The sequence below is a fragment of the Euleptes europaea genome, chromosome 4, assembly GCF_029931775.1.
Source record: "Euleptes europaea isolate rEulEur1 chromosome 4, rEulEur1.hap1, whole genome shotgun sequence".
NCBI classification, from domain to species: Eukaryota; Metazoa; Chordata; class Lepidosauria; order Squamata; family Sphaerodactylidae; genus Euleptes; species Euleptes europaea.
The window spans coordinates 106,388,565-106,414,930 of NC_079315.1; the positions used below are offsets into that span (position 1 = coordinate 106,388,565).

General features: G+C 45.7%; 1 protein-coding gene across 1 annotated transcript in view; it reads left to right on the forward strand.

The window, feature by feature from the left end:
• Positions 1-26,366, forward strand: part of ADAMTS12 (ADAM metallopeptidase with thrombospondin type 1 motif 12) — a 207,670-nt gene that overhangs the window by 105,517 nt on the left and 75,787 nt on the right. The window contains exons 4-8 of the mRNA XM_056849064.1: positions 4,432-4,628; positions 9,483-9,566; positions 12,005-12,129; positions 17,275-17,424; positions 19,832-19,975. Of these exons, the coding sequence (XP_056705042.1) occupies positions 4,432-4,628; positions 9,483-9,566; positions 12,005-12,129; positions 17,275-17,424; positions 19,832-19,975 (700 nt within the window). The remainder of the gene's footprint in view (positions 1-4,431; positions 4,629-9,482; positions 9,567-12,004; positions 12,130-17,274; positions 17,425-19,831; positions 19,976-26,366) is intronic.

Sequence of the window (26,366 nt, forward strand, 5' to 3'; positions counted from 1 at the left end):
CCCGGTATATCTGCCCAACATGACCATGGATGGAAAGGCATTTAAATGAGCTAAAAGAAGAGCCCGACGATGTGAGAAGATTGAAACCGTAAAGTGGAACTCTGGAAGCTTCTCTGGTGGGGGGAGTCCCAAGACCAGACCGGAGCAAGTACGTCTGGCCCTCCCAACCGTACTGGCCCAATCTAACTCCTTCAATCTCTTCAAGATTGCCACTAAATGAGATGGAACCAGGTTGTCAGAGGGAGCAGAGATTGGGAGTCCTGGTACTTTTAGTTTTTCCGCTAACAGATTCAGCCAGGGGTTGGGGGCCGGGTTCTTAAGAGTAAGATGGAGAAACCCCGCCTGGGACAGGAGATTGTCGTCAGGCAACTTAAACCTAAGCTTAATTGCTCTCCTCCACGCACGTGCCTCAAGCGAGGGTTGGGCCAATTCCATATGGAGGGCAGGCCCAGCAACACACCTCGGGGTTCCAGTAATTCTCCTGAGAAAATTGTTCAAAAGGCAATCTAGTTTCTCATCCACGCCGGAAATCCAAATGTCTGCTCCATACAGAATCTGGGAAACCACCTTCGCGTTGAAGACATCAATGGCAGACGGGATGTGCTTGGCCCCCTTGGTTCGAAAAAACCGCTCTACCATTACAGTGGTGGATCTTGCTGTCTTCTTCACATGGTCCAGATGGGCAGACCAAGATAGGTTGTAACAGGTTGAAGACAATGCCCAAGTAGCGGAAGGTGGAAACCCATTCGAGTTGTCCATTTTTGACCTTGAAAAACTGGGGGCCTCTTCTCTTGGTGGCAGAAAAGTGAAGCACCTTTGACTTGGCATAATTCACAGTGAGTGCTTCTTGGTCACAATATTCCAAGAAGAGATTGATAGTGGATCTCAGCCCCACTTCTGATGTCGCCAGCAAAACCGCATCGTCCGCATATAATAAAAGTGGTATGGGCTGACCGGCCAGATATGGGGTGTGTTTTGCTCCCTCTTTGATATGCGGCACCAAATCGTTGATAAAGATGTTGAACAGAGAGGGAGCAAGCAGGCATCCCTGTCTTACCCCCTTTTGAACTGGGAAAGAATCTGTCAGTGTACCACTGGGATCGACCAGTGCTGAGGCAGTTGTTCCAGAATAGAGGGCCATGATCAAAACCAGGAGTCTGCGGTCTATACTGGTGTTCATCCGTTTCTTCCAAAGTCTATGTCAGGAGATAGAATCAAATGCAGCCCTTAGATCCATAAAGGCCGCATATAAACATCCCCTCGGGCGACTCGAATACTTAGAGGCCAACTGAAGGCGGGTCAGACAATGGTCTGTGGTAGAGGTACCTCGACGGAAACCACACTGTTCAGGGTGGAGACAGGCCTCTTCGTCAATCCTGTAGCCTCTCCAAGAGGAGTGCAGAGTAGATCTTACACGGGATGGCAATAAGACTAATCGGCCTATAATTCCCAGGGTTGCTGGCATCACCGCTTTTGTGGATTGGCACGATTTTAGCTGTCCTCCAAATCTCCGGAATGATAGCTGTTTGGTTAATATCCGGGAAGAAGGGGGCGAAACGAGCAGCTCACCATTCGGGGTTTACTAGAAAAAGCTCCAAGGGAATCGGATCTGGACCCGCTTCATTCGGTTAAGTTGCTCCAACACGGTCTTTGGGGAGACGCATGGCCAGTCTGGTGTTAAGGCCAGCAATTCCTTAGTTTCCTTCTCCTCAGCTGGGCACTCAGAGGTCCGGTACAGGGCTGAAAAATGTTCCATCCATCTCATTGGGGGGATAGCCATAGATAAATCAAATTGGTGAACTGGCCTAACAAGTTTCCAAAAGGCGTTCACATCTCCAACCTTCACAATGGCCGCAAGCTTTTCCCAGTTCTGGGTGATCTCAGTCTCCTTTTTCCTCTTAATTAGGTCTTTGTAGGCTTTTTTACGGCAGAAGAATTCTATCAGGTCTTCTCGCTTCCCCAGGCACCTGTAGCACCGTAGTTTAGCTTGGATGGATCTCTTGGCCAAATGACAATCAGCATCGTACCAAAGATTTGGCTGCTGGCAGTTCTTTGGTCTTGTCAGATGCTCCCTTGTAATTCTTCTTACTAGTGTGTGACAGTCCACGAAGGGATTGAGTAGATCAGAGTAAAGTGTGGATTGAGGCAATGTGGAATCCATTGCGGGAGGCGATTCAGGAAAACTTCCGGTGTCTAAAATGTTTTGAATTTCCGCCACCCGCGTAGATACAACTGGGGGTTTCTCACGACCACTTCTAATCCATTTTATATCGTCTTTCTCCATCCACACTGCCGGCCTTCCAGATCTGCCTCTAACAGCTATTTTGAGAGTGAGGTGTACTGGGAGGTGGTCGCCCCCCATGTACTCCCCCACATGGAAATCTTGTGCCAGAGGGAAAAATTCGCGGGAAATCAGGAAAGGGTCTATGGCGCTAGTGCCCCTTGGTGTGTAACATGTAAAGTCCCCTGGTTTATCTGGGGAGACTACACCATTCAAAAAGACCAAATTCTGTGCAAGTGCCAAGGCGGCTAGCCGCTTCCCAGCATGGTTGATCTTCAAATCCTTTGACGAACGCTGGAACCAGGGCAGAGGAAGTGGCAGTTCTTCTATGTCTACTATTGTGGGAAGCAAGTGTGCATCGGAGGCGCCTATCCTAGTGTTCAAATCCCCGCCAATAAGCATTATTGCAGCCGGATAGGTCCGCTGGAGGTCCTCTACAGTCTTTCCAAATTCTTTCCAATGGTCCTAAATCTCCCTTTCTGTTGACAATGGGGGGCTATAAACATTCACCACTATAAGGGTGTATCCAGAAGAGATTAATTCTAGGACGAGTACTAGATGGTAGGATGAGACTTTCAAAGAAGTGCAAGACACCCCCGGAAGACTACTGGAGATCAAACAAGCTATACCAGCCCTGGGCCGACCACTCCCTATGCCTTTAATGGCCGGAGAAGAGAAGGCCCAGAAACCAGCCACATCTAGGTCTCTGGTACACCAAGTTTCTTGGAGTATAACAATGTGGCAGGTTGAGAGTAGTTCAACAACCGAGTGATCATTACTCCTTGCCTTCCACCCGTTCACATTCCAGGTAAGGATTTGGAGTTTCTGGTTGCTAGGAAGTCAGTCGGTCTTCACTTTAGTGCCAGTCCCTTCTACTTTACCCAATGTATGTCCCAGTTGTGAAGGAAGAGCTGCAATTTCTTCAATATCTGCGTCATGGCATATACAACCATTGGTAGAGGGTGGGGCTGGTTTGTGGGGTGGGTGGGACGTGTGTCCTGCGTGTTTCGCAGTCCAGAGAGAGCGGTGCGCGGGTACATCCTGAGGGTTATTTTTCTCAATTTCATTTCGCCAACCCACCTCGTGGAGTTCCTCCGCCAGCGAAGGTCCATCTTGAGAGTGGTGGACCACAGCCACCCTCGTTGATTTAAAAAGGACTCTAGAGTCCACCTCCCTATCGTGGGAGATCTCACACCCTGACATAGGCGGAATTACACAGTCATTTGGGTGTAAAGGCAGCCCCTGGCTACCAGCATTGAGCTTATTCCCCAGCTGCCTTCGAATCGAGCCCTCATGGATGATTTAGAAATATACAGGGAGAGCTGGCAGGAAGCAAGGAGGCACCCAGGCAACTGGGGCTTGTCTTCAAGCATCATTAGTCTTTAAAACAAAAACCCATAGCATCCTTGCTGCCTCCTCCACCTCATAGCTTCATGCCAGTTAAGCAGTTAATTCTGTTCTCCTCAGCTTTCACTGTATGACCATGACAAAATTTATTTTTTCCCCTGAGATTTGCATTTTGCTGTTGTTAAATACAGCATGTAGTTATGTGAGCTGCAATGTAAAGAGATGGACTGGCACGGAGGGGAAGATCAAGTACTCTTTTCCCTCAGGTGTTTCCCCCACCAACAACAGCCACCCTTAAACCTAGGGTTGCCAACCTCCAGGTAGTAGCTGGAGATCTCCTGCTCTTACAACTGACCTCCAGCCGATGGAGATCAGTTCTCCTGGAGAAAATGACCGCTTTGGCCATTGGACTCTATGGCATTGAAGTCCCTCCTCAGGCTCCACCCCAAAAACCTCCCGCCGATGGCGAAGAGGGACCTGGCAACCCTACTTAAACCACTTTTACCTCAGTGGAGGAAAAGCAGCTGGTGGCGGCAATTTTCTGTTGTACGAGGTTGTGAAAAATAATTAAATAGCCCATCTGTAATATATCGTTTCACCCTGACGGTAACTCCAGTTACCTTCCATAATGGACTTTTAGGTAAAAACTTGTGTTGCGGTCCATTACTAGCCATTAAGGAAAACCCATTATTACCCAGGCTATAGAATAATCTGGAAACAAAAGTCTGTTTCACCTGGCCCAATCAAATAACACAATACCCCAACAGGAAATAAAAGTTGATCTCCCTTGTTTTCTGTTTCAGAAACTTTAAGCTTCTTCAAGCAGCAGGAGCTTCGAAGGGAGAAGTGGGAAAGAAACCGCATCACAACCAAAGCAACCTCCCGGCGCTCTGTCAGCAAAGAACGATGGGTGGAGACGCTGGTGGTTGCTGACAGCAAGATGATTGAATACCACGGAAGTGAGAATGTGGAATCGTATATTCTCACTATCATAAATATGGTGTGTAATCAAAATAATAGCGTCTTTCTAAAGACTGTGTTGTAAACTCACTTCATCAGATACATGTTATGTAATCCATTATGGCCATTTTTGCACGGTCAATTTTGATGCTGGCTCTAAGCTCTTTTTTAAAATGCGACTTTAAAAACGCCTTTTCAAGGCCCCATGCAAAAGGCGAAGTTCCACTCCCCCCACTCGCCAGCTCCTTTGTTCCTGTTTGCATAGCCATTAGCATATGCATGGCTGATGCGCCTCTGTTGTTTTGCATTGTTCCTTGAGGGGTATTCTTTGCGGCAAACACCAAAGGTCGCGTTAAATGGGCTCTTTTGTAATGCAAAGCAGGTAAGCACCGGCTTCACAGTCACTTCCGGAATGACAGTTCAGCGTGCAAAATTTAAAAAAATAATATGCGGGGCACTTCAGCCTGGAACACGCTGCTAATTACCATGCAAAAATGGCCTATGTTTCCCCACAGTTTTATCGTTTACAGTGTAGTGGCTTTAGGGAGGGGATGTAGCTCAGTCATAGAGCATTTGCCCTCAATGTAGATGGTCCAAGTTCAGTACCTGTTTCAGATGGTAGCCTTGTTGGTCTGCAGTAGAACAGCTAGATTTGAGTCCAGTAGCACCTTAGAGACCCAAAAGATTTTGTGGGGTATGAACTTTTGAGAGGGGGGGCTTTGACTCGTGAAAGCTCATTCCCCAACAAATCTTGTCAGACTCTAAGGTGCTGCTGGACTTGAATCTAGCTGTTCAGTACCTGCTCCCTCTGTTTGAGGACTGATGTTTCAAGGTTGGACGGAAGTCACTGCCTGAGATGCTGGAGAGCTGGACCTGGTAGAAGGCCTGACAACAGCATCACATGCTCACTCTCCAGTGCCCTCTGTTGAGGTCAGAACCTGACAGAAATGCCTCATCTGTCTAATGGGCAAATTGGCCTGGACTATCCATCTAGAGCAAGAGTAAGCAAAGCTTTCAGCTCAGAGTTCAGGCAACTCAGAGCCTGCAAAAGTAGACCCAGACCAAGAGGTGACCTTCTGTCTCACTTAGCTGCTGTTAATGGCTACAATTGGCCCTCAACTCTCAAGTTGTTTAAAAGTTTTTCAGATAGCGGGCTGATGCTGCAGTCCCATGGGGTTGATGCTCTTGTTGAGGGTTAGATGAAAAGCTCTTGGAGGCTTGATATAGGCCCCCATGAGCCATGATCTACCCATTTCGGGTCTAGAGAAAGATGAACTGTGCCTAGAGTTCCTCTGACGAACACTGTCAATAGCGTGTAGTAAATTAATTCCTTGGCAATGAAATAGATGTCAATAATTCCAAAATATTTCCTTTTAATAAAACAAATCAATTAAGTCAGGTTTAAAACTGAACTATACCTAGGTCATTTCTAGAACTTGCTCCTAGCATTAAACAATTAGCAAAATGCTTTTATGAATGCTTCTTCAGCGTGGTATTGTGGTTAAGAGCAGTGGACTCTAATCTGGAGAACTGGGTTTGATTCCCCACTCCTCCACATGAATGGCGAACTCTAATCTGTTGAACTGGTTGGTTTCCCCACTCCTACACACGAAGCCAGTTGGGTGACCTTGACCTAGTCACAGTTCTCTCTGAACTGTCTCAGCCCCACCTACCTCACAAGGTCTCTGTTGTGGGAAGAGGAAGGGAAGGAGATTGTCAACCTGTTTGAGTCTCCTTAAAAAGGTAGACAAAGGCAGCATATAAAGGCCAACTCTTCTTCTCTTCTTCTTCAGTTTCTCCCTTTCAGCACCTTAAGGTGAACCTCATCTGCAGCATTTATCATAAACCCTGGATTAGTCAAATACCGGCAAAAACTCCTCCCCAAAGGAATTATTTCCCCACAGCTCCAGCTTTCCCACTCAACAGCATTTTGCAAATCTTTCAAGCTGTTGACTCCTTTACAGACAGCAGAATCTTAAATATGTGCACACACCAGACCTCATCACATCCACCATAACATAAATCTCCACCCCCGCCTCTTCTTTGACATGAACATTTTATCAACATTTCCAACATGACTTGCCTGACTGTTTGGAGTGAACATGATAGTGTTTCTTATCAATGGAAGTCAATCTGGAGCGTCCCCACCTACAATGCAAGTCAATCTGGTGCGTCCCCACCTACAATGACATGTGCAGACACTTCAGGAACATACAGGAAATATGGGATGAAATGGCATGTTCAGTTGTCTTCTCTTTTCTTCCTTGCCGAGGCCACCAAAATGGAATGGAATTTAGTGCTCATGGGTGCCATGGCATCCACCAATGGGTTTCCTAGTGCCCATTTGGTTCTTCCCCAAAGCAAAGAGCTGGTTCTGGCATTCTACCATCTCAGTAGAATAGGGGGTGCGTCAGAAGAACCCAGAAAGTTCCTTTGTGTCTGTAAGGAGCACCCATTCAGAGACGTCTGTATCTAACATAGGAGGGTGCTTTGCTTGCAACCTCTCAGCATTTTGTGACCGGCTCCCACGGAAGCCATTTTTTGGTAGCACCTACTCTCCACCCTCAGAAGCACCCATGGGCTTAGCAATATTGGAGATCCCTGACTTACAGAGTCACCTAAGTTGCATTAGTTAACTAGCTTGTGTACCTTTGTACCCCCTTCATTAACAAAAAACTACTACTTTGTTGTAAAAATACTCTGGGTAATGAGCTTGGCTCAGTCTCACTATATTTGAAATTGCTTTGATTGGTTGGACTATTTTTCCCCCAATACTGTTTTGGGACTAGAGAAATATAACAAAAATGTTGATGTTATAGGAACCAATTTTCAGCACAACTGAAGCATTGTAAAAACATTGTCTCTTAAAAGAGAAAATATTTTTGTGTGTATATATGTGTGTGTGTGTGTGTGTATTAAGTGTGCATTGCGATATTGTAACATTGTTTGTCCTTGTAACTCACATTACTTGTGTTCACATAAACCTGTTTCATTGTTTAATACAATTAGTTATTGTGAATTTTGGCATTATTGCTGCTTAGTTTTCCAAACACCCACTGCAGCAAGCTAATGTTGTTGTTCTGCACAACCTCCAGGTAATACAGAAGACCTCCTGCTATTACAATTGATCTCCAGCTGATAGAGATCAGTTCCCCTGGAGAAAATGACCGCTTTGGCAATTGGACTCTATGGCATTGAAGTCCCTCCCCTCCCCAACCCCCGCCCTCCTCAGGCTCCACCCCAAAAACCTCCCACCGGTGGTGAAGAGGGACCTGGCAACCCTAGTAATGACCTATATGGGACAAAGGTTAGGGACTGTGTGTCCCTGTTTTTTTCTCCTGGAACTCATCGATCATCATAGCCTTCCAGTTTGATTCCAGACATAATGGAAGATATTGGTGATTAGGGATGTATTTTCAATTTTCATACATATTTGTTGTGAGCATTTCCATCCCGCCTAAGTCCTTTCGCGTTTGACCAATTCATTCATTTCTTCCATGGCATTGTTACAACATTACAATGGCGTTTTAAAGTAATTTTTACAATACACTGTTTTCAAAGCACTTTATGCCATTTATATGCAAAATCAGGCATCAATGTTGGAAACAGTATGAAAGAGGAGAGGAGGGGGAGAGACATATCTCTGGGGCAGGATGGTTCCTCACACTAGGGTTGCCTTAAAGCAGTGGTTCCCAAACGTTTTGAGTCGTGGAACACTTTTCAGGAGAGAAATTCGTCACGGAGCACTAATTTTCACTTAGCACCTATATACTAAACCGAATGACAGTAGTGTTTTTCTTTCCAATCTCTTCACGGAGCGCTAGGAGATGTTTCGCGTGGAGCAAAGTTTGGGAACCGCTGCCTTAGAGAAAACATGAGGCTGCAGGTGTGGGATAAATGGAGGAAATGCCATCTTGATCTTCCCCCAACCCCAAGAATACATTTGAGCAAGGTTAGAGCATAAGAACATAAGAAAGGCCCTGCTGGATCAGACCAAGGCCCAAGAAGTCCAGCAGTCTGTTCACACAGTGGCCAACCAGGTGCCTCTAGGAAGCCACAAACAAGACGACTGCAGCAGCACCATCCTGCCTGTGTTCCACAGCACCCAATATAATAGGCATGCTCCTCTGATACTAGAGAGAATAGGTATGTAGCATGACTAGTATCCATTCTAACTAATAGCCATGAATACCCCTTTCCTCCATGGATATGTCCACTCCCCTCTTAAAGCCCTCCAAGCTGGCAGCTATTACCACATCCTGGGGCAGGGAGTTCCACAATTTAACTATGCGTTGTGTGAAAAAATACTTCCTTTTATCTGTTTTTAATCTCTCACCCTCCAGCTTCAGCAAATGACCCCGCGTTCTAATATTATGGGAGAGGGAGAAAACCTTCTCCCTGTCCACTCTCTCCAAACCATGCATAATTTTATAGACCTCTATCATGTCACCCCTTAGCTGCCTTCTTTCCAAGCTAAACAGCCCTAAGCGTCTTAACCGCCCCCCATAGGACTCTAGTCCCCTAATCATTTTGGTTGCTCTTTTCTGTTACTAACGCCTTAATTTGGCTTGGGCTCCTCAGCCCTCAGCCCAAACTGCTTTTGCTCATATTTGGCCATCATCTTCTCTCAGCTTCCATTTCTCCCCTCTTTTTGGTGGTTTGTTACCCTTCCCTCTCTCTCTTTTCCCCGCTTCATTCTTTCCTTCTTTCTCTTTGTTGTTGTCTCCCTTCTGCTGTCTCAATTTAGACAGTGAGTTCATACAGGCAAAGACCTATCATTTATGTAACTTGGCAAAGGGTCACATATTCACTTGGCGCTGCGTAAGAGATCATCATCCTCATTGTTTGGATGCAGATGAATCCATTAACTTCCTATTGTCTGGCTTTGGCCCAGGTGTCAGGCTTGTTCCATGATCCAAGCGTTGGCAATGCAATCCATATTGTGCTGGTTCGCCTTATTCTCCTTGAGGAAGAGGAGGTAAGATTCCAGTTTCTCTTTTATGGAATTATTTGGTTGGACCAGACAAATTTTAGAGATGGATGAAAGGGATGGAACTGGAGATTCTTGTTTGTGCGTTTATTTATTGCTTTTCTCCCCTTTGGAGCAATCCTAGGCAGGTTCACTTAGAAATAAATCCCATTTTATTCAATGGGGCTTACTCCCAGAAAATTGTTTTTAGGATTGCAACCTAAGGGACCCAATATGAATATAGAACTATTTGTCTTAAATGATTTTTCTAGCGATAACAGAACTTCTTCTTTTTAATTGTCATGTGTCTAGATACCTGAAATGGATTCTTCAAGGTCATATTTCCATGCTGTAATTTAAATATGGGAACAAGACTCGACTACAAGATTAGAACTGAATTTTTAGCCTGACAGTTACTATTTCGATGTTTAACGTTTCAGACAGACGATGTCACCTTAACCTCGGGACTCTCTGGGCTGCACTGGCATGCCACAAGAGACAAATGAAACCCAAATCTAAAACTGCACATTTATTGTTTTTCTGTGAACTGTAACAGAAGCTGAATGAAGGTTGCCATTTAGGTTGGGATTGCAATAATCTGTTCTCTCATTTTGTATGAACGATCCAATCCAGATGACATCGTAGTTAACTTGTTGCATTCCACTTTTTTTCCTTCCCCCCACCCCCCAGGACCTCCATTTGTAGCAATGTTTTCAACTTAAAATGCAACCGCAGTGCCCGTCTGTCCTGTACGGACCATTAAAAGGACTTCCCAGTGCTACTGCCCTTTTTAAAATTGAATCTCTTCCTTCCTCTTCCAGTTTAATTAATTACTTCCTGTTCTCTCCTGCAGCTAGCAGGTGCTCTGATTGCCATTGGGCACTATAGTTAGCTAAACCCACTGATTTAAAACAAAATCATGATCATTATGCTATAATTGTGCTGTTACGGTTGTAAACAAAACTGATGAGCAATCACTGGCTTGCCACTAAGTACAAATAGCCCTCCTCCCTCCCAGGAGCTAACTATTAAGTAAGTATTCATGTGTGCCTGGACAGAGCCTACCAGCCAGGAAGCAAAAAGAAGCAATTAGTTGAACTAAAAACAAAGGAACAAATGGAAGAATGCAGGAAAAAGTGATGCCGGTGTTGAAGGGGACTTACTTCTAAGTAGACACATACTAGGCTCTTTCCTGTGGGGATACATTTTTATTGAGAATCTGTTGCTGAAGGCGACTTACTTCTAAGTAGACACATAGTAGACCTATGCTGTAGAGTTCTATCTGTCTCTGCGTCTTTTAACGTTGGATACCTTTTTTTCTTTTTGACATTTGACCGAAAGGCCAGCAAATGGACTGTTTAGTAAAAAATGAATTGGCTTGGAATTCAGCCGCAGCTGTGATGCTAAGGTTTGCTAAGGGCATTTGTCTCCTATTGGTCAGTGTTTAACGGGCTTATTCACACATTATGAAGACATATGGTGTAATTCCGTGTAATGTGTGCATGTCCAACTTGGTCTGGGACCACCGCATGGGGAGGGGGTTCCTTGCCTCCATACCATCTTCCCAACCTGAAACAATGTCAGGAAGCCACTATTTGCCCCGCTGTGGAAACACATGTAAGTTTTTTCAGTGGGACAAATAGCTCCTCACAACCTTTTCATGGGAAAATGTGTGTTGGGGGGGCTCTTAAAATAATCTGTGCTTATGGCCATCCCTGACAGTGATTTTCACTGTTTAATTATTTGTTGAGTACAGAAGTGCTTCCTTTTGTCTGTCTTGAAACTATTGCCCATTTGTCTGTCTTTAACCTGTTACCCTTCCTTGGGTGTTTCCAGGTTTAAATATTATTGTTATTATTGTAGAGGGGGGAAATCTCCCTCCGTCTACTTTCTCTCTAACTTTATAAACCTATATCAATTCCCCCGTCAGTCGTATCCCCCCCGCCAAACTGAGAAGTTTTAAAACTATTCAGCCTTTCCTGCCAGGAAGGTGCTTCAACCCAGTATTCATCTTGGTTGCCCTCTTCTGCACCTTATGAGTACAAGACTTCTTTATGAAATGCAAAATTGCTTTGTACATGGGGAGGGGAAGTTTCCTTGTTGATGTTTTGTGAGACCTGTGTTTGGGCTGAATTCCAAATCATCTCTACTGTTCTCAAACAGTTTCAAAGCAGTTTCAAAGTGGAAAGCAAAAGTGAGAAATCGGAGAAAGCTTTTGTGTTTAGAAGTATTATAGCTATTTTTGGAAGTTCTATGGTATCCAAATGATCTTAACTGTTTATTGAATCCTGAAAGTTATCATAATGATGTTCCTTGCTTCAGGCAAAAAAAGTATAATCTGTTACAGCTCAATGACTTTATTGGACTTGGTAATTTAGTCTGACGTTGTTAGAGTTCTGGCAATATATTGTAGCCGTTGTAATGTGATTTTCTTTCCCTCTCTTTAGCAAGGACTGAAAATAGTGCATCATGCAGACAAGACACTAGCCAGCTTTTGTAAGTGGCAGAAGAGCATCAACCCCAAAAGTGATGCCAATGCGCTGCATCACGATGTGGCTGTTCTTCTGACCAGGTATGGATGCAGTGATGAGGGGACATGATTCTAGTACAGGAGAAGATTTGGGTGGGTGTGGGGGACAAGATTCTAAGCATGATATTGAAGTGCCCCGTTATCTTATAGCGTTCAATAAAAGATAACAAGGAGGAGGTTAAGCTCAAAAGCAAACAGTTCTTTATTTAGCTAAACACAGAGCTGGCTGAGAACCACAGATAAGGCACAGGGCTACTCACAAAGGAACAAAGCATGGGATAGATCATTTATAACTTAGGATGGGGGAAAGTACATTGCCTTACAAGGAAACATTTCGTATTACAAAAGAACCAATACACATTAGGTATCTACTAGTAGTTAATTAGCACAGCCTAGTAGTGTAGCCCGAAGGCATAACTTAGGGAAGTGCTTGATCTTGTGAGCTAGGAAACAGAAACTACATTCCTAAGGTTAGAGGTAATTCAAAGACAGCTTTCTCTCTACTGGTGAGAGGCAGTACCAGGCAGAGTATGATTTGTTGGCTCAAAGCCTTTGGATGCCAACTTCCCTAAAGCTACTATGTGTGTGCATATGAGAACATAGTGTTTTATACCAGCCCTTATATCTGGGCACTACAATATAAAGGTGTGAACTTAAAAGTAGAAAAATGAATATGTGGTAAAAAGAAGTGGTTTTTTTTAAGATTGTTTGTTGCAGTTGCTTTTTGTACCTCTTTATGTTAAAGCGGTGTTATCATAACAGATAAAATATTCATCACTTAAAACCTAGTACCTGCGGTCCATTTCATTAGCAATAGCTGTTCAGTATGTAAAACCCAGTATGTGTGTTCTAGATCAAATAAAGCCTGAACTCTCCTTAGAAACTACAATGACTTAACTGAGGCTATTGTACTAGGGTGACATTATGAGAAGACAAGAGTCACTGGAAAAGACAATAATGCTAGGAAAAGTGGAAGGCAGCAGGAAACCTGGTTTTAAATCCCCGCTCTGCCATGAAGCGTGAGCCCAGCACTCTCTGGCCTTTTATGTATGACTATTTCCCTCGTGGTCACCCCTCTGACGACTTCGGGTCTTTTGTGCTGATTATGCATGTCATTTCCAACTGTCAGAGGTCGCCTTGTTCTCCCCCCTGTCTTTCCCCGTGTTTTGCCCACGTTTTCAGGGTCCTGTTTTATCTGGAATTTCAAAATGCGGGAAAACACGGGGAGAGGCAACAGCATGCATATTCAACACAAAGACCCAAAGTCGTCGGAGGGGTGACGACGAGTGAAACAGCCATGCATAAAAGGCCTCTGTCAGCCTAGCCTACTTTATATGGTTGTTAAGAAAATGGAGAAGAAGAGAATGATGTACACCACCTTGAGCTCCTTGGCAGAAAGGTGGCTTTAAAATGTACTAAATGAACAGATTTGGGAAAAGAGCACCAGGGGAAATAATGAAATAGCTCCTCTCCCCATCACAAGCGAAACATGTCAGCAGCATGATGCTTGCCTCAGCAATTGAAATACCGCAGTGTATTAAATGATTGTGTCCCCTTTTTGCCGTGCCCTAAATCAAATAACCTCATGACCTGATATTATCAACAGCAATACAACCAGAAGAGGAAACGCTAGCTTCATCGTCTCAGCGTGGACCCCTTTGTTAGCAGCATTCCTAGTTATCATGACAAACGACTCATGTAACAAGCTGTTTGTAATGATAATCACACGGATTTATACCGAGAAGCATTTTGTGAGTCAGGACCTGTTCTATTGTGCCAAACGAAATGCGGACCCTTTTAGAAACAGCTTTTTAAATCTTTCCACCAACTCCTTTCCATAGAGAACAAACGCAAAACCAAATATTATTGGTCCTTAATGCTACTGTCTGCTTGCAACAAAATCACAGGGCTTTATTGCTTGTGACTTTTCCAACAACAGCGCTTGTTACGATAATTGCATGCTTCTGAATAGTACCATAATGACTCAGTTTGCTGAGTTTTTTTAGATGCTGCCATGTGTTACTGGCTTATTCTAATTTCGGGAATTATGATTCAGCATCTGAACACAATATACAGTTAAAAAAGAGAGAGGAGTGCACAGAATGAAAAATATACCTCTAACTAGCCCGTGTGCCAAACTAAGCCCAGAGAATGGAAGGAACTGGCACAAAGGAGAAAAGTTTGTTTGAAGAAACAGTGTACAGAACATGCAGAGGCATTTATGTTGTTTCTGTCTGCCTTCAAAAAGACAAGCGTCTGTGTGACTGTGAACGAGGCCTGTACAGTGTTTCCTACTTGGGTCCAAAGTTACTCTGGGGAAGCACAATTCAAACATGTTACTCATTAGTACAGTGGTTGGTCATATAAAACTACTTAAACATCTAGAAAGCTTAGTGTGGTGTAGTGGTTAAAAACGACAGACTCTAATCTGGAGAACCGGGTTTGTTTCCCCACTCCTCCTCATGAAGCCTGCTGGGTGACCTTGGGTTAGTCACTAGGGTTGCCAGGTCCCTCTTTACCACCGGCGGGAGATTTTGGGGGTGGAGCCTGAGGAGGGTGGGGTTTGGGGAGGGGAGGGACTTCAATGCCATAGAGTCCAATTGCCAAAGCGGCCATTTTCTCTAAGGGAACTGATCTCTATTCGCTCGAGATCAGTTGTAATAGCAGGAGATCTCCAGCTAATACCTGGAGGTTGGCAACCCTACTAGTCACAGTTCTCTCCGGACTCTCAGTCCCACCTACCTCACAAGGTGTCTTTTGTGGGGAGGTGAGGGGAAGGCAATTGTAAGCCACTTTGAGACTCCTTAAAGTTAGAGAAAAGCAGGATATAAAAACCAACTCCTTCTCCTTTTTCCTTCTTCTCCTTCTCCCTTCTCCTTTTTCCTCCTTCTTCTCCTTCCTCCTCCTCCTCCCTCCTCCTCCCTCCTCCTCTTCTCCTTCTCCTTTCTCCTTCTTCCTTCTTCTTCTCCTTCTCCTCCCTCCTCCCTCTTCCTCCCTCCTCCTCTTCTTCCTTCTTCTCCTTCTCTTTCTCCTTCTCCTTCTTTAAACGGAGTACATGGAATGCTCCATACCAATGCAGCAGCCCTGGAGAAAGTGTGACCCTGCTACCTGCAAAAGAGCAGGGTTCTCCAACACCACATCATACTCATTCCTTTAGATGGATAACCTTTCACAGCTGTTTCTCGCAGTAGAGAAGGGGAAATGGAGAATGTGTGACCTGAAGTGAAGGCTGCAAGGTGGGGTTGCCAGTCCAAGCCTGCTTGGGATGGCACCATAATGCTGGTAATCTTTTGATGCCTATGGTGGCATAGTTCAGGTGTAGAAAGGATGATGAAGAAGAAAAAGAAGAAGAGTTGGTTTTTAAATGCCGATTTTTCTCTACCACTTAAGGGAGAATCAAACCGGCTTTCAGTCACCTTCCCCTCCCCTCCCCACAACAGGCACCCTGTAAGGTAGGTGAGGCTGAGAGAGCTCTAACAAAGCTGTGACTAGCCCAATTTCACCCAGCTGGCTTCATGTGTAGGAGTGGGGAAACCAACCTGGTTCACCAGATTAGCTTCCGCCCCCCATGTAGCGGAGTGGGGAATCAAACTTGGTTCTCCAGATTAGAGTCCACCGCTCCAAACTACCACTCACCGATGAAAAAATAGAGTGAATTTTGTATCAAACTTTGAGGTCTGCAAGTTCAGTGAATTCAGTGTTTTTAATTCAGCAGACTTTAGACACGTGTACTTTAGTCAGTATTATTTCAGAGTTGAAAATTTCTGATTCTAGTTTTTTTTTTAATTTGATCATGTCAGAATTTCTAACCTTATTTAAACTTTATTTGATGAAACCAAAAGTTAACTCAGGAACACAAAAGGCTATCACAGGAAAATAAAATCCAGGTGAGATTATGCACGACTAATCCAAGAGGTTGATAAAAATATGATTGCAGATAATGAAAAACTTAACATCTTCTTGACATGCTAATTCTATACCAAGTGATCACCTCAACTGGTTAAAGCAAAAGATGCCCCCTAATTTTCTCAGTTTCTAACAAATAACAATCCTTTTTTTTTTAAATAACATGTTTTTCAAAATCTGTCAGCAAATTCCAAAATTATACCAGGATCCTTATATCACAAAACAGACAATGAACACTGTATCGTACACATAATTTCCCCACTGCTAATTTGTATGAAGACAAGGATATCTACCATCTATACATGTCAATAGCATGATTTGGAAATACAGTTTTGTAATGGCCTTGCTCAGAAGAGGCAAGATAATTTCAGCGAAATATTCTTGCAATGCATAATTTAGCTTAAACAAACAGCAAGCCTCATTTTAAGAAGCAAAGCGTTTATTTAGCAAATATGTCTATTGTTTTTCTGACTCTAACGGAGCAATTTCAAGCAATGTGCGTTGGCCCTAGCAAATGTGCAACCCCAGATATTTTGAGGTACAAGGTGGCCAGCTGTTACTGAGCCAAGTGTCCTAGAGCTGGAAGAGCTGTGAATCCTAACACATGATCCACGTTTCTCATTTTGTCTGATTGACCATTCCATAAGGGAACTCAAAAGTACTTAGCGTTCCCCAGAAGTCTCCTCTCTTGGCATGGTCCGGTCCCAGCCTGTTTATCTTCAGTGAGGTTGCTGTATCTCTGAAATGCCTAGGCATTTATCTGGTGGTTGACTATAAGGTTTGTGTGCTGAAGGAGTGGTGCCACCATGCACCTGGGACATGTGCTATCCAAGTAAAGGTCCAGTTAATAAAATTCTGCCCCAAGGAGAAAGACAGATGAAGCCAATCCATCAATCAGTCATGTGAATTGGCCCCTTACTGCATGGGGCTAGGGTTTCCCGCTCCAGGTTGGGAAATACCTGGAGATTTTTTGGGAGGGGGATGCAGCCTGAGGAGGGCAGGGTTTGGAGAGGGGAGGGGCGTCAATGCCATAGAATCCAATTGCCGAAGCAGCCATTTTCTCCAGGGAAACTGATCTCTGTCGCCTGGAGATCAGTTGTAATAGCAAGATATCTCTGGCCACCACCTGGAGGCTGGCAACCCTACATGGGGCCTGTGCCACTTTTTTCCCTTGAGGTACATGCCAGCTCCTCCACCACACAAGGCTTGGCCAGCCAGGAAAGCATTTGACTTGAGGTGATTAAAGCTCTTTTAATCTCAAGGCTTTTGATCTAATTGCAGAAAAGACATCTGCGCTGGCATGAACCGTCCATGTGAAACCTTAGGCTTGTCGCATCTCTCAGGAATGTGTCAACCTCACCGGAGCTGCAATATCAATGAAGACTCTGGCTTACCTTTGGCATTCACGATTGCCCATGAACTTGGACACAGGTAGGGTTGAATGCAAATGTGAGGAGCCTCGATGCACATAAGGATCATACCCGCCACATTCAAACATTGCAACAAACAAACCTCTTTCAGCTTGTTCCCATGCTCACATGCTCCTCTTTCTCCTATCCTCACCTGTGAAGAACGATTGAAGACTTTTTTTTTGGGGGGAAGCCTTGAATCAAGTTCCAGTTTACCATTCAGGGGCCTGGCCAAACTGGAGTTTGTTGTCCCCCTACAAACTTGAGTTTGAATTTCATTTTGGTCCTTTATGCATGGGTACTTGGAGTCATGTTCGCTCCTGGACTGTCTTGGTTGTTCCTTGGAGTTATGCATGAGTTTTCCATCCATTAGTGATGACCTCGTGACCAACCCTCACAAACCCCGGGTCTTCCCGTTCCTGTTACAACCCGATTCTTCGATCTCCTCTGAGATCAGTCCGGGTGAAATCTCCATCCATAAGCCAAAGCATGGGACAGGGAAGCTAGGGGGTGTGGTGTGACATTTTTCTCACAGTAAGCACTACAGCCAATTACAAAGCAGCATTTCAAGAGGCAGGGACTCAAATGCTTCCTGATTTTTTTCTCTCCCACCGGGAGTTCTTTTTTGAGCAGAACATTTGTCTCAGTACTGGGTTTCAAAACAATGCTTGGGTTTCCCTCACCCATCTCATTCCATTCCTTTTAAAGAGTTCCATTTGTGGCTTTTAACACTGCACTTGGGTTTCCGCTGGGGGGAGAGGGGAACTGGGCGTTTCTCTCACAGCAAAAACTACAGCCAATTACAAAGCAGCATTTTCAAGGTGCAAGGACTCATGCTTCCAGATTTGAGCTGGTGAATTTGCTGGTGCATAGTGTTTTTTGAATTCGCAACAGGGAAGTGTTGGTCGAGCGAGCATCAAACCCCAGGTAAAACTCCCATGCATAAACGCCCTTTAATCCCAGTTCAGAACCTTGTTTTTTGAGGAGGATACAAAGTCAAAGTTGCCCAGGACATTCAGACATCATGGTGAACTGGACTTTGATTTGAGGCTTTAGGAATCAGGAAGCTTTTAATTATACTTTGCACGTAAGGCAAGAAGTAGGCGAGGAGTGAAGGGAGCACATGAGCACAGCAACTAGCTGTGTTGGCGATCATCATGTACAAAACTGTTTGCTGTGTTTGTTGTGCAGCACTAACTTCAGCTGAAACATTTGCAATAATACTTTGCTGGCTGGGGTGGAGGGGGAGACAGCCCTGTATGTTGTTGCAGTGGTGGAAGGGGACCTTAAAATGGTAAATTAAATCAATGCAATGCAGAAAACACTTAATTGTAAGTAGTCAATGATGTTTAAAGCTGTCTGTTTTAATAAAGTTTAGAAGCGGGCCCACTTCTTACAGAGTAATTGATTAGAATGCTGTCTGCGATCCCCCCCCTTTTATCTCTGTAAAAAAAAAAAAGAACTAGTGCTTTTTAAAAAAAAGGAATGAAAATTGAAAATACAGAGACCAATGCTCTTTTTTAAATTCAAAGGAAGGGTGCAAATAAGTATGACTTATTCCAGTTAATTGTGTCCACGGCCTGTCTTAGTTTGAATTTCTCCAAGCTTCAACGGTCAGTGGCCTTTTATGCATGGCTGTTACCCTCACAGACACCCCTCCGACGACTTTTGATTATGCATGCCGTTTCCGACCACCAGAGGTCACCTTGCTCTCCCCCTGTGTTTCCCCGCATTTTCCCCGCATTTTGCCTGTGTTTTCGAATTCGAGATAAAACAGGTCCCTGAAAACACGGGCAAAACATAGGGAAATGCAGGGGGAGAGTGAGATGACTTCTGATGGTCAGAAACAGCATGCGTAATCAAAACAAAGACCAAAAGTCGTCAGAGGGGTGACCACGAGGGAAACAGCCTTTTATAAAAGGCTAAAGTTTATCTAAAACACTGATTACAGATACTCTTCTGAGATTCTCTGTATAGCACCTCATAATTATTCTGCCTGAATTTATTCTTCTTGAATTCAAAACATTCAGAAATTCTTCGATCTATTCCTTATTTCTAATTACCCTTTCTCTATGTTTGTGTTAATATTAGCTTGATGAGGAAACCCTGTGGTATTTGTTCCTCATTAACCTGTGTTGCTTGAACAGAATTACACCCTTCTAAATCCATTGAAATCAATGGGTTTAGAAGGGTGTAACTCTGTTTAGGAAGGAGATGTAAAAATCTTAGTTCATAACTTTTTCTTACACTTATCATCTGAAAGATATTGCTCTTACGAGCCTTCATCCAGGCCAATAAGATAACCTTCTTTACATTAACTGATAACGAGAAGCCATTCCTTCAGATTTTCTGTAGTGCCTTTGGCAATTTGCAGATCTGACGTTCACTCTTTATAAATTATACCTTGTGCCTCCTTATTTGCCTCCTAGTTTTGGTATCCAGCATGATGGAAAGGAGAATGACTGTGAGTCGGTGGGAAGACGCCCGTACATCATGTCCCGGCAGCTACAGTATGACCCTTCTCCACTCACTTGGTCACGATGCAGCAGAGAATACATCACACGGTTCCTCGAGTAAGTGAAGATGACAGTTCTGCGACAGGGACAAAGGTCCTCTTTAGAAGAATATATTTTCTTCTTTCCTTTGAGGACCTTTCAGCGCTTTAGCAGGGCATAACCAATGATTATCAAGCAGAGCAAAGATGATTATCAAGCAGTTCCAAAGATTTGGTTGAGTTATTTTGCTAGCAAATTGATGTGGTTGTGGAGCAACTGAAGAATGAAGGCCAGGGTTACCCAGACTGCGGCCAGCAAAATAAAAATATTGGTGTTGCGTACATGGTGTGGTGTCTTTGCTGGTGAAAACCCAAAAGTGATGTCATGTAGCTCTAGGAATTGCTGGAAGCGCTATGGCTTTACCACAGAGTTTTCAGCGATTCCTAGAGGGAGATGATTTCACTTCCATTTTCCCCAGAAGTGACATCATGGTTCAGATGCTTCCAAGCGTCCCCTGTCCCTATCCCCAAGCTCCTGCGGGTTGCTAGACATGAAGGGTTGCCAGAATTGAAGGCAGAGCTGAGGAAGTAACCTCCTTTAAGAACCCTGGAACAGTTTTGTAGTTTGTTACTGCTGCATGATTGAGATGGTTATTGAATGCATTTTATAGCCCAATGGGGGACTGGGGTTGAGATATGGGTACAAAGCTGATGAAAGCTCTTAGGCTACTCCTCAAATGGTCCCACTAGTCATCATCAAGTCTTTATTGCATTAGCAAAAAAAAAAAAAAGCCATAGTAATAATACAGAATAAAGTGGAAATTCCGCCAAAATAAAATCAATAACAATTAAAATAGTAACATAATTTAAAATAAGCTAAAGAATTAAACATTTCCCATAAAATATTAAATTGCAAATACTAATTCATCATTAAAATATATATGTAATAATAGGAAGGAAAGATCATACAATCCAGAGACAAATAAAAGACAAATGACCCAGAGTAGAGCAATTATGGGTCAGAGATATTATGGTCAGCATGCCCCGTCATCTTTTTATGCTTCATGATGGCGGCAGCAAATCTTGCCATTTGGAAAGTAATGAATTTGTCTCTGTCTTTCAATAATATGACTAATTTCTCCTGATCTGACCTTCCTGAGAAGCTGGATAATATGGTCTGCAAAAATGGGTTACGCTCATCCTCATATCTTGGCTATTGGAATGTGATGTGGGATGGATCCACAATAGACTTTTGATCACTAATGCTCTGCCTTCTGTCCCTTTAAAGATTGCACTGTTTTTGGTTGTTCTAGCTCCTTCTTGAGCAACAAATGTCAACTGTCCATGTGCTGCCCCAGCAGAACGCGAAATGTTACATAGAAAATGTTTGTAGTAGTTAGCCCTTTAAGACTTAGAATCATGGGAAATGTAGTCCAGACCAACACTAGGTCAGATGTGTCTGAACTGCACGCTAATTGGCTATCAGAGCTTCTTCTTCCCACAATTCCTTCTGGCCCGGGTAAATTGAAATCCTTTGTTCTACCAAGACTGAGTCAGAAGAGGAAGGAGGCTCCCAATTCATCTGTTTTTTCACAGACTCTAGATATGTTCTGCATCTACTTCCTGTTCAGCGATGTGTGAGTTGAGAGATTAATCCTTATGCATTTATGTGAAGAAATAATAAAGATGTAATATTTTGGACATTAAGAGTTCTGTTGTCACTACTCAAAAGGGGCCTGGGGACCGAGCTCCAGGCGCTGGATGAGACAGTGAAAAAACAGTGACTATTAAGAGCCTACGGATATTTTGGATTTATACAGACAGACTGTATCAACAAACTTTATAAACTTGCATGCCTGCTCTGCAAACTGCTTCAGCTCATGCAAACGGCTTGGATTTTAAAAGGACATTTTTCCTGTGCTTGAAGCTGGTCTAGTCTGCATGTGAATTGCAAGGAGATTGCCTATTTGCATTTGTATATGTCTCCAGCTTACCCTCTCCAACTAGCTGAAGAAAGGGTGGGAAAACAGATCTCCCTGCAGATTGAACAGTTTAAAAGGTTTTAGTCTGCATGCTCCTGTTTTGCAATGTCCACAGCATTCAGCTCACTTCTCCTCTAAGTAACTCCTGGCCTTTAACCTAGCCCACAAGGACATTAAGGCAGGAAGTCTCTGGCTCCCTGAAAGCAAAGCACGCCACGGTCACTGGAGCCCCATACAGCTCAGACAGCTAACGAGGTCCAAGCACCAGACGGCTACCCCTTTGCAAATCAGGAAAAGCTCCCTGTTGTAAGTTGGAGTATAAGAGGCCAAAAGAGAACCAGGGAGTGGGGAATCAGGATCCCAACATCAGCATAGAAGGAAAGCTTAGGATCATCGCCGCCTAGTGCCAGCCAAGAACAACTGAGGGCTGGCAACTCACTCACCCAAGCAGACCAGAACAGCACCACCTGGTGGACGGCAACGGTACTGCGCCCCCAGAGAGGACAGCACCACCTGGAGGACAGGATGTCCACCAACGTTGCAGCCACGGGAGATCAGTCTAGTGACGACACACGCCACTCGGGAACTGACAACCTCCGACCAGGAGACGAAAGCCTGATCGTGGGTCCAGATGGAGCAGACAGCAACCAGTCCACCTCTGCAGCAGCAACAAATCAAATGCACGGAACGACCTCAGTGCATCGGATGCCAATGCTCTCAGCCAAGATGAGAGACTATCTGTTGAGCCAAAAGGATGAGCTTCGCGATAAGGCGGAACGCGCATGGCAGAAGGCGCAACGAGAACTACAGAAAGACACTACTAGCTGCAGCGTAGAGGAACTGCGCGGCCTTCAGGCCCGTCGTGTACAGCTGTACTCACAGTGGTGGGGGAACGAGGATCGAATTTCGATAATCCTGGCCCAACTGGGCTCAGAGGAGGCACCACAGTTCAAGGATCAACGGGAGACCCGAGAGAGATTCTTCGAAGGCGCTGCACAAGACCTAGACGTCCGCATTAAGGCAGCAGAAAAGGGGAACTCGACCACACAGCTCTCCTCTCCACCATCACACCTGGCATCAGTGAAAGACATGCCTTTGACAGCCCACTCCCTTGTTTCTTCAAAACGGCAGTCTTCCAAGGCCCTCTCCCACGTTTCTGGAGGTACCCGCAAGTCTGGGGCCTCTGTCGCCTCGAAGGTTTCTTCCCATGCTGCTAAGGGCTCCCATAGGTCAAGACCTGCCACCTCTAAGGCCCGTTCTCATGTTTCTGGGAGCTCCTACAGGTCAGGATCAGACGCTAGCCTGGCATGCATAGCGCTGGAAGCCAAAGCTGACGCGGCAGCAGCCGCCAAACGAGCAGAGTTTGCCAGGAAGGAAGAAGGCGTGAGAAGGGAAGCGGCATTACAACAAGCGGAGTATGAGGTTCAGCAAGCCAAACAACGAGCAGAGCAAGCCAAACAACGAGCAGAGCAAGAGGTTCGGCAGACCCAACTCCGTGAGGAGCAAGAAGCTTGCGAAGCCAGACAACGAGCGGTACAAGAGGAACGAGAAGCGAGACTACGGACGTTAGCTCGGGAAGGTGAGGCCGCAGAATTGGAGGCCCGGGCTCGGACCTTCGATTTGGCAGCGCGGCTGGATCTGGGTTTCCGGCCTGAGGAGCTAGAAGAAGAGGATACACAGCACCGCGTGCTGTCCTTCGTACAGGAACAGAATGCTCTCATCAGCGTACCAGTGGACATCAGCCAACTCACCGCTCCCGCACCCCAGTCATCTGCTGCTCCTGCAGCTCAGCCACTCAAGTCACCTGTCGTTCCTGCAGCTCAGCCGCTCCAGTCACCTGCAGAACAGAAAGCTCTCATCGGCGTACCAGTGGAGGGTGGGTCCGAACGCAAGGCAGATATCAGCCAATGGGCTTTGAATCCAAATACTGCAATGTTTGCTCCCACTGTTCCTGCACCCCAACCATCTGCTGGGCCCGCAGCTCAGCCACTCCAGTCACCTGCCTTTCCTGCGACTTGGCTCACTGCTCAGTATCCCACACAGCTCATTCATGCCGTTCCACTCCCAGACCCTACCCGCCTCGCCCAGTACAGTGGCAGCTACCTGGGATCACGCAATCTCAGGAAGAATTTGTCCGAGCAGGGTGTGCAGAAGTTCACGGATCGCGTGGAGGACTACTTCTTGTGGAAGGTCATCTACCAGAGGGTCACAGGGGAGATGGGATTGCGAGCAGATGAGGAGTTAACGCTCTTGATCGCATGGCTGGGGCCAGCTTCTTCGGATGCAGCCAAGCGACTCTATGCAGCGCACGTCGAGAACCCTGAAATGGCACTCAGGACAGTGTGGCAAAGGCTTGACGAACGCTATGGCAGACCTACAGACATCGAAAACGTTTTCATGCGGAAACTGAAGGACTTCCCTAAACTGACTTTGAAAGACACTCCCAAACTATGGGACCTACTGGATGTCCTGCTGGAGGTGGAGGCGGCCAAGAAGAATCCACAGCTGTCCGGTCTCGTGTGTTTGGATCAATTCAGCGGACAGGACAGGATTATTGACAAGCTGCCTCTCTTGCTGCGAGAGAAGTGGGGCACAGAAGTGGCTACCTTCAAGGTGAACAACAATAATACCTACCCCCCCTTTTCATTTCTCGTTGACTTCATTAGGAGGACAGCGAGAGACAGGACTGACCCTCACACTGGTTTGGATAAACTCTACGGCGAAGCTCATGAAGAGAAGTTGGCGTCCAGAGACACGAAAGTCAAGGCCACTATCTCTGTGCAGAAGACGGAAGTCTCAGCTGCCACGCTGCGACCTAAGACGGAGAGGCCTGTGGGAGCTTTCTGCCCACTGCACAAGAAGCCACATTCGCTCAATAAGTGCAGAGAGTTCGGGCAGAAAGGGCTGGACGAGCGGAAGGCTCTGGTGAAGGAATACAGATTGTGTTACAAGTGCTGCGAGTCTAAGGACCACTTGGCTAGGGACTGTCCAATCAGCATTCTGTGTTCGGCCTGTGGCAGCAACAAGCATCCCACAGCTCTTCATGCTGACCTCATCTTGTCACAACACCCTATGATGGGCACCACCACACAGGCATCACTGGAGCCTGCAACGGGTCTCCCTGCAATGGCGACGCCAGTGACTACTGCCCCTACTCAGGACAATGCTGTTAGCACCCAGTGTACTCGTATCTGTGGTGCTCCGATGAAGCAGAGAACCTGTCATCAAGTGTGCCTTGCTAGAGTTTTCCCCACGGAACACCCTGACGAGGCTGTGAAGATGTATGTGGTGCTCGATGGGCAAAGTAATCGTTCGCTAGCCAGTCCTGCATTCTTCCAGCTCTTCCACCTGGATGGTGACGAGATACAGTACACCCTCAAAACGTGTGCTGGTGTCCAGCTCACGGCGGGGAGGACAGCCAGTGGATTCCAGATTGAAGCACTGGAAAGTGGTGCTCAATTCCATCTCCCAACGCTATTAGAATGTGATGCGCTACCCAATGACCGCGGACAGATTCCCACACCAGATGTCGCACTCTGCCACCCTCATCTGTGGCCTATTGCTGACCACATACCTGACCTGGACCCCGAAGCGCAAATCCTGCTGTTGCTGGGAATGGATTGTTCTGACCTGTTCTTATGCCACGAACAAGTCAGAGGTCCTCCCGGCTCTCCGCATGCTCAGAAGTTGGAACTGGGATGGGTTATCATGGGGAACGTGTGTGTGGACCGCCTCCAAACCCCAGCCACCGTCAGCATCTTTGCCACGAACATCCTGGACAATGGCCGTGCTCCTCATGGGAAGCCATGCCCGGATCATTTCACAATCACTGAGAAAAGTCTCTATACCTTAGGCTCCACAGTATTCCAGGTGACCAAGGGCGACAATGAGCCAGCCTTGCCCATTGAAGACAAACAGTTCCTGAAGCTGATGGAGTCAGACCTCGAAAAGAATAAGGAAGGAAGTTGGGTCGCACCACTCCCCTTTCGAACACCCAGACAGCCCGACCGGCCCGAGACGAGGTATGACCTCTTAGCCCCAGATCAGGATACTGACGTGAGGCCCGAAGTTTCCTGCATGCGGACTGAAGCGAGGACAGGACTCCAGTTAGGGACACAACGTTTCCACCGCTACTCCACCTGGGCAGCGCTCGTTCGGGGAGTAGCCCGCCTGATCCACTTTGTCCGCCACAGAAACTCTGAGACAGTGTCACCAGACGAACGACACCGCGCAGAATGGCTGATTCTGTCAAGCATACAGCATCAGGCCTACTCAGAGGAAATCAGGTGCCTTGAGAGCAGGAGAGCAATCCCGAAGACCAGCACCCTCGTTAAGTTAAATGTTTACCTCGACGACGAGCTGTTGAAAGTGGGTGGGCGTTTGAACAGAGCGGACCTAGCCTCAACAGTAAAGAACCCAATCGTCCCTCCAGCACGGCAGCATATCACCATCCTTTTGGTGAAGTATTATCATGAATCAGTCCACCAC